The sequence below is a fragment of the Raphanus sativus genome, chromosome 6 (assembly GCF_000801105.2).
Source record: "Raphanus sativus cultivar WK10039 chromosome 6, ASM80110v3, whole genome shotgun sequence".
NCBI lineage: Eukaryota > Viridiplantae > Streptophyta > Magnoliopsida > Brassicales > Brassicaceae > Raphanus > Raphanus sativus.
In genome coordinates this window covers 30,043,999-30,052,324 of record NC_079516.1, presented here as the reverse complement: position 1 = coordinate 30,052,324, position 8,326 = coordinate 30,043,999, and the positions used below count along the sequence as shown (strand labels likewise).

At 49.1% G+C, this 8,326-nt stretch overlaps 1 protein-coding gene across 1 annotated transcript; it reads left to right on the top strand.

Moving 5' to 3' along the window:
• The first annotated feature begins 4,152 nt into the window (after positions 1 to 4,152).
• Positions 4,153 to 5,701, top strand: LOC130496463 (uncharacterized). Its single transcript, XM_056988530.1, has 2 exons — positions 4,153 to 4,564; positions 4,627 to 5,701. Exons 1-2 carry the CDS (start codon positions 4,220 to 4,222, stop codon positions 5,194 to 5,196), a joined length of 915 nt encoding a protein of 304 aa, XP_056844510.1. The 5' UTR covers positions 4,153 to 4,219; the 3' UTR covers positions 5,197 to 5,701.
• The last annotated feature ends 2,625 nt before the right edge of the window (positions 5,702 to 8,326 follow it).

Genomic DNA, 8,326 nt, shown 5'->3' with positions numbered 1-8,326 from the left:
GCCACAAGAAGAGCACATCCACACGTGCACATGTAGCTGAGCCATCCTTGTTCATCAGTGAGAAAACTCAAGGTGAATCTGAAAACCATTTTGAAAAGCTTAAAGATTTTTCAGATTCTTTAGCCATTTATGATCTTGATACGTCCTGAGATTGGACAGGATCACTCAAACGGACTTAGGGGATATGAACTCGCCAAAAGGGAGAACTAATGGTTTGAACGGTGACACAAAGGGTTGCGGAAGGCCCAATGATACTACCAGAGGTGAACTCCGAAGAGAACTGATGGATTGAACGGTGACACAAAGGGTTGCGGAAGGCCCGATGATACTACCAGAGGTGCTTGATTGTCGCCTGATATGACTCACAGGTCCGACAAGGAAGCAAACTCGATCTGTTGCCGGATGTGACGCACTGGTCCAACGAGAAAGAGAGTGTTACTTGGAGCTAACCACACCAAGAACAAGAAAAGTGAGATAGCCTCTCAAGGTTCCAAAAATAATCACTCAAAGCTTATTTTATTTCATTAATCAAATGGCCTTTATATAATAGGCAAGACATACAAAAGGTCTGATTCCAAAATACTAGTCAAACATAAAAATTATCAACTTATAAAAACAAGGAAGACTTGACCAAAGACTTTGAATTGACCAAAAATCATAAATGTCTTGACTTGACCAAAATTGAATGATTGTGGTCGCAGAACTCTTCGGCTCTGGTCTCGTGCTTCCGCATGGTCGACGGTCTCTGAATTGCCGTCAGATTGATATATATTGGACCATACCTTCTCGTTTCTTGTTGGGCCTTTCTTTCTTTGGGCTGAAGCATGTTCATAAACATATTTTCATAAATCGTCAAGCCCATCTCGTTTAAAACTTAAGCCCGAAAGCCAGATTTTCTTGATTTGTTTCTGCTGCTGATTCAGGGCACATCATTCCCTCCTTCTTTAAAAATATTTGCCCTCAAATCTGTCTTTCTTTAGCTTCAGATAGAATGATCTCTTGGCTTTTTGTAGAACTTTTTTTTTTTTTTTTTTTTTTTAGAAAAGAAGATGAAAGGTAGAAGATGGATGAAGAAGATGGAAAGATGAGAAAAATGAACAGACAAGTACCGGTTGAGTGGCTCTGATACCACTTGATACGTCCTGAGATTGGACAGGATCACTCAAACGGACTTAGGGGATATGAACTCGCCAAAAGGGAGAACTAATGGTTTGAACGGTGACACAAAGGGTTGCGGAAGGCCCAATGATACTACCAGAGGTGAACTCCGAAGAGAACTGATGGATTGAACGGTGACACAAAGGGTTGCGGAAGGCCCGATGATACTATCAGAGGTGCTTGATTGTCGCCTGATATGACTCACAGGTCCGACAAAGAAGCAAACTCGATCTGTTGCCGGATGTGACGCACCGGTCCAACGAGAAAGAGAGTGTTACTTGGAGCTAACCACACCAAGAACAAGAAAAGTGAGATACCCTCTCAAGGTTCCAAAAATAATCACTCAAAGCTTATTATATTTCATTAATTAAATGGCCTTTATATAATAGGCAAGGCATACAAAAGGTCTGATTCCAAAATACTAGTCAAACATAAAAATTATCAACTTATAAAAACAAGGAAGACTTGACCAAAGACTTTTGTGGGAACCGAAATTTGCACTGTCGATTTTAGTTAAGTTTAAACGTAGGAAAACTAAGTTGACCTAGTTTTCCCCGAGGATCCCGGCTATCTGCTGGGCCACGCACGACGAAGTTAATACGAGTTTAGTTTGGGAATAAATACGTAAAATAAAGAGAGCAAAAGAAAGAATCTTATTTCCGAATTCGCGGAGAGCGTTTGAACAACAGGTCGAGATCTCGGCCGCAAGAGCTGTCGATCGTCGCTAGTCTCAAAACCTATATCTAACCTAGTTGAGTCGCAGCTCGTTAAAAAGGAAATAAAAGCCTAAGTTCTAAGTTGCTCTAGAGTGGTTTCTTTCTTCTGATTTTGGATCCCCCTTCCTCTGCTCCTAGCCTTGCTTATATACTCCCATATGACGGTCTATTCTTGATGGGCTGAGTCTGCCTCGAGCTGGGCTTTTTCCATTTTCGTCGGCCTTCGTGTTTATCGGGAAAGTTGACATTTATCCTTTCGGAAATTTGACATTTATCCTTTCGGAAGTTTAACATTTATCTTGTTATGTGAAGATAATTGTCGTATCTATCTTTTAGAAAATCGTAAATGGGCCGTCCGATCGGGTTTGGTCCCTTTCGGGCCGTCTTCCGGACTTCCGTAGTTTTCTACGATTTCTTTGAAAGAATGCTCCTACTTGGATGTCGAGTCTTTCGGAAGATCTTCGATCCATTGCTGAGGCGAATGGTGTTTTAAGATAACATTCACCGTTTTATACGAAGTCTTTCTGTCCGTTGACGTCTTACGGGTTCTCCGAAATCTTGGAGCAGGAAAAGGAGTTTTGTTTGCGGGATCTCGGAAAGTCGCAAAACACGGATTTCTGGCGACCCGGGGGCCTGGAACTTACGCACGAAGACTAGCCGCCCGACGACCCGAGCCAGCACGGGGCTAGCCGCCCGGCGACCACGGCCGGCACGGGCGCTAGCCGCCGGCGGCTACGGCCAGCACGGGGGCTAGCCGCCCGGCGGCCACGGCCAGCACGGGCGCTAGCCGCCGGCGGCCACGGCCAGCACGGGGGCTAGCCGCCCAGCGGCCACGGCCAGCACGGGGGCTAGCCGGCGGCGGCCACGGCCAGCACGGGGCTAGCCGTCCGGCGGCCACGGCCAGCAAGGGCGCTAGCCGCCGGCGGCTACGGCCAGCACGGGGCTAGCCGCCCGGCGGCCACGGCCAGCACGGGCGCTAGCCGCCGGCGGCTACGGCCAGCACGGGGGCTAGCCGCCCGGCGGCCACGGCCGCGACCGGAGTCGGCTGCTCGGTTCCTTCGGCTTGTGCGTGTTTTTGCGTTTTTTTTAGTTTTCCGTAGGTTTTTCCTCGTGTAGAAAACGTTTCTAGCCGTTGATTTCGAGATGATTAATCTCGAACTTAATATTTTTCCAAGGTTTCTCGATTAACAATTAGTCTCTCGAGGTTGCTCTAACATCTTTCATGTTTTTCCGAGACTTTCGGACATCGATTTCGTCTTGACCGATTTTGACCCCAACAGTTAGCCCCCCAGCTAGCTAGGAGCCGTAGGGTTTGTAGGTCCTAGCTTGCGGTATGGTTCGTGAGGAAAGTATGGAGACGAAATCGTGTCGAAGGTCGGGGTGAATAGTCAAATCCTTGCCTATAAAGACTTGTGAATTCTTTACCATTCTTATTTCACCCAAGAATCTTAAGTTAATCTCTCTCTTGCAAATTCTCTCTCTACCTTTAAGAAAAGAATGACTTCAAGATCAAAATCCTCGAGGAGGCAGTCTCACTCGTCTTCGGATAGTTTCCATGCCGAGGAGAAAGTTCTGAAACCCGAGGTTCCAGAGATTGACAGGAGCGCGTATTGCGACGCCGTCTTCGGTTCTGATGCTCCCCTTCCCGTGATCCCGATTCCCCGGCGACCTCTGAGGGCGCGTAAGGAAACTGACTCGCCGAGCGAAGTATCCCCTGAATATCTCGGAACTCTTCGAGAGTTTTATGAGGTTCCGAAGGGAGTCATGTTTCGCATTCCTCGTGGGAATGAGAGTTCGGAGCATCCTCCGAAGGGTTACTTTACTTGCTACGAGGCGTTCCTGACGCAATGCCGACTGTGGTTCCCAATCCCTGGGGTCATTGTTCAGGCTCTCGACCGTTTCGGAATCGTAATCAGCCAGCTGAACGTGCCGGCTTTGGAAAGCTGGCTTGGCGTTGTGATTTTGAGTTACGAGTTAGGGATGGACCTTAGCCCTGCTGACTTCGAAGGGTTGTGGAACTCCAAGACGACGAGCATCAATGGAGTATACTCCATGAAGGCGAGGACCAATTTTTCGGTAATCCATGGAGTCACCTCGCACGCCAAGGATTACGTTGACCGTTTCTTTTTCGTGAGGATAGATGGAGAGTCTGTCGAGGAAGGCTTTCTCCACCTATTCCCGACGGACTGGTTGTACCAACGAGGTAAGATTGTCGCATCCCCTTTCTTAGAATCCGAAAAGCGAGTACTGAACGTGTGTGTTTTTTTTTTTTTTTTTGTTCAGAGAACAGGTGTCTCGCGCATGTTCCTTCCGATCTTTCGACCAAGAGAGACATTTTTAGGACAATGCCTTGTTCCTGGAACTCCTTTACTCTTGACCGGATTCGAGGGGCGGTCGCGCTTCACCGATCGCGAGGCGGTACGCGGCCCTGTGTCAATGATGGATCCTACGTTTTTGCCCCTTCAAGGCGGAGGCGGAGATCTCGGAAGGATAAAGGGATTGCTTTCGAGGCCTCGTCGGGAAATGGTGAGCTGCCGAGATACGATCCTGACTTCACTACAGAGAATCAGGGTGTTCCTCCCCCGGGTGACTTCTTTGATGAACTCCCTCCGGCGTTTTCCCGTGACGAGTCTTTGGACAACGAGGAGAGGGACAAGGTGACTGCGGAGGGTGCTCGCTTGGTCAACGAGGTTTGTTTTCGAAACTTGAGTAAATCCCCTTTTCTTTTTATTTGACCTCGACTTCTTTGCAGGCCGTGAGAGTGTGGAACGCATCGATCGATGGAAGTTTCCGTACTGCCCGGCTGGCCCGTTTCAAAGCGGAGGAAACGGAAAGGGAATTCGCCAAGTATCGGTTGGAGGTGGAGGAGCAAAAACGCCGGCAAGCCGAGGTCCAGGCTCGAGCCCTCGTTCGTGCGGAAAGGAGCGGGCGGAGAAGAGCTGCCGCCGAGCTGAACCGAAGGGCCGAAATTTTCTCTACCGAATTCGAAGCGTACAAAGAGGCTCAGGACTTTGTAGGCGATTTTCGCGAGTGTCGTGGTTCGGTCGGTACTCTACACAAGATGCAGCGTGAGGGTTTCTCTCTTTCCGGCGAACTTGCCGCGATGGATGGCTCGATGAGAATATGCGCTAACGCCGAATCCTTTGTTCCTCCGATCGAAGGGAGAATTCGAGAGTTGTGGAATCCTATCCAAGTCTCGGAAGATACGGCGGATGTAGGCGCGGGTTTGAATGCAGGCGACGGGGGTGAAGAGGTCGACCAGCCCGACTCCTCGTTTGGAATATCTCTAACCGATTGTTATGCATTCGATTATAATTTGTGATAGGCCAAGTGTGGCTGTTTGTATGTATGTGTTGCGACCCTTAGGAGGTCGCGTGACTTTGTGTTTCTCGGGATTGGCCGTTGGTGGCTTTTGAATCCCTGCTATGAATGCTTTTATGAATTCTGCGTTTTGATTTATACTTTCGTCAAGTGTAGAGGGTTTGAATACGTGCAGTCACTTCGTATTCAATCTCTTTTTTTTGTCGCTTGATCCGTAGGTTACTTTGTAGCGAACGTTAGGTTTGTAAGCGATAAGAGGCAAATTTTGGAATCTCGTATTCTGGATACTTATGCCTATGAGATGTCTTAGATACCAGCAAGGCCGGGTTTAGGGCAAGACCTAGGTCTACTTTCGGACTGAAGCTGTGCGATGACAAATCGGCTTTCGTTTTGCCTGTTTGCGATTTCGACCTGACTCGTACCGTTTTAGAATCTGCGAAGTGCTTATCGGCTTATATGATTCGTTTGGATACGAGTCGAGCTACTTCCTTTACGAAGAGCTAACCAAAATTTGGATTTTTTGTATAGCGCGCTATGGTATCCTTGTCGGATGCAAGAGGACTTCGTTAGAAGCCAGACTACGAATTTGATTGAGTGAAACGTTTCTATGTTTTTCCGTCGGGGCCAATCGACGGAAATGAACTTTAGAGTCGCGGACAGACTGTTTGATAGAGTTTTTTAGAGTCGCGGATGGACTGTTTGGAGGAGAATGGAGAATCAAGACTTTTCGGGAACTAACGACGTCTCGCGTTCCTCAAAGATATGATTTTCGTTTTCCGTAATGTTTATGCGTTGAGTAAGCATTTGAATTAAAGACTTTATAATGTAGAGTACATGTGAAAAGTATTTTTGCGGGAGTACAAGGATGTTTGTCCCCATCTTCCCCCCCCCCCCTTTTGGTGAGGGGGATAGCTGAACTCGTCGGGTTGCGACGAGCTGCCTACGTACCTCTTGCGAGGATCAAGCCATCTCGTAGTTCTGTTTCTATCGCGGTTGCTATTACTCCACGATTTCCGGCGCCTTGACTGTTTCAGCTAAGTCGGTGGTCGCGTTGGGAGTTAGGTCATCCGTTCTTTCGGCGATGGACTCGAGGATTTTCCCGCTATCCTGAGTTGTGGCCTGTTCGGACAAATCCGAGCTGTTCTTTGCTGAGTTCTCGGAGATACTCAGATGCTTCTTAGTTCGCTTCGGGTTAGCTCGATTGCTGCGCAATTTATGTTCGGCCAGGAAGCAGAGTCGCGACTGTTTTTGGCTTCCCCAGATTACCGCTGTTCCAGTCGGTGTTGGAAACTTGACGCTGAGATGGTAAGTGGACGGGACTGCCTTCATGGCGTTTATCCAAGGAGTTCCCATTATGGCGTTATAGATAGCCGGGTTATCCACTACCGCGAATTCGACGATCTTCGTGACTTCTTTAGCCATGACCGGGAGTCTGATTTTTCCGAGGGTCATGGACGTGACGCCCGAGAATCCAGTCAACGGTCTTGGTTCTGGGATGACTTCTCCGAGGGGTATGTTCATCCTCTGCAGAGTGTCGCGGAACATGATGTTGACCGTGCTTCCTGTGTCGATGAGGATGCGGTCGACTTCGAGATCCTGAATCACCAAGTCGATGACCAGAGGATCGTAGTAAGGTTTATCGAGTCCGGCCGTATCCTGTTCCTCGAAGATGATTGCGTGATTGGGAACGTCGTCCTCTGGACACCATCCGGGGCTTGTTTCGGCCCTCCGTCCGTAGGCTTTGATCGACGAAACGGAGTCCTGGTAAAAATGCGATCCTCCGATGATCATGTTGATCCTTTGGCGGTTGTTGTTGTTTCCTTCGCCGTCTTGTCTCCGTCCGCGTTTTTCCCCGATTGAGTTCCAGGAGCGTTATTCTCGGGATTGGCTCTGTCGGTCTTCGGCGGACGGTCAGAATCTAGGAGCAGGTCTTTCACGCTCCTGACCGTTGCTAGTTCGCCGGCAAACAGCTTCGTAATGAGTCTAGCGCCGAGGACTTTGCAGTTGGCGGTGGAGTGACCTTTCGTCTGATGGAACTCGCAGCTGGAATTGTCCTTGTACGAGTTCTGCGTCCAAGTGTTTCCGGCGGTCCTTCCTTGTTGGAATTGACGGCGTAGTTATGTTCACCTTGGACGTCTTCCCCTTCGTGATGGACGTACTTGTCGTTACGAGAGGTTTTCTTCTTGCTGGACGCTTTCTGCGGTCCATGCTTTTGCGCTAGGACTTTCATCTCTTCTTCCATGATGATGAAATCCGTCGCCTTGTGGAGAGTGTCCTGGATGGTGTGTGGCCTCTCCAAAGAAATCCACTTTCGGAATTTCGATTTGTACCAGAGGTTTTTCTCAGGGCGTCGATGGCGACTCTGTCGCTGAGGCCTGTTACCCTGGACATCACGAGTTTGAACCTCCTTATGTAGTCGCGGAGCGGTTCATCTTCCTTTTGAATTAGACTCCAAAGGTCTACGTCGGAAGTTTCCCTGTCCATGAACATGGAGAATTGCTTCAGAAAAGCTGAAGCAAGCTGGCGGAAACTTCCGATTGAGTTTCTTTTCAAGTGTGAGAACCACTCGAGCGCAGAACCTCTGAGGTTCTCGACGAATAGGAGACAGCAGCCGAGGTCCTTTTCCCGCTCCGGAAGTTTAGACCTCGCCATCGCAATCTGGAAGGACTGCAGATGTGCCTTCGGATCTGTGGTTCCGTCGTAGGTGGGAAGCTTTATTTTCCCGGGATCTGAGACTCGTGCGTCCGTGATTCGAGAGGTGAACGGAGTCTTTCTCGATTCCTCGAGGAGCAGGTCGATCTCGGGGGCAGTGCTGGTTGCGTGGTGAATCTGCGATTTTACCGCTTTCACCTCGGCTGCAGTTTTTGCGATGTACTCGCGCAAATCATGGATCTCGTTGGCGCCGTTTGCGCTCCTTTGTCTACGTTGGCTGCGATAGGCCCGAGTCTGGTCTTCAGCCAACCTCTCTTGCTCTGACCAGTAGAGGTCTTCTTCCTCTTCTGTCATGGGTTTTTCGAAGGCTGCCGACAGTCGAGCTGACTGACTTCGGGTCCTTCTGTGGTGGATGTCGGCGTCTTCATCGGACGGATCCGATTGATCACTGATATCCAGATTGATTCTTTCGACGCCGT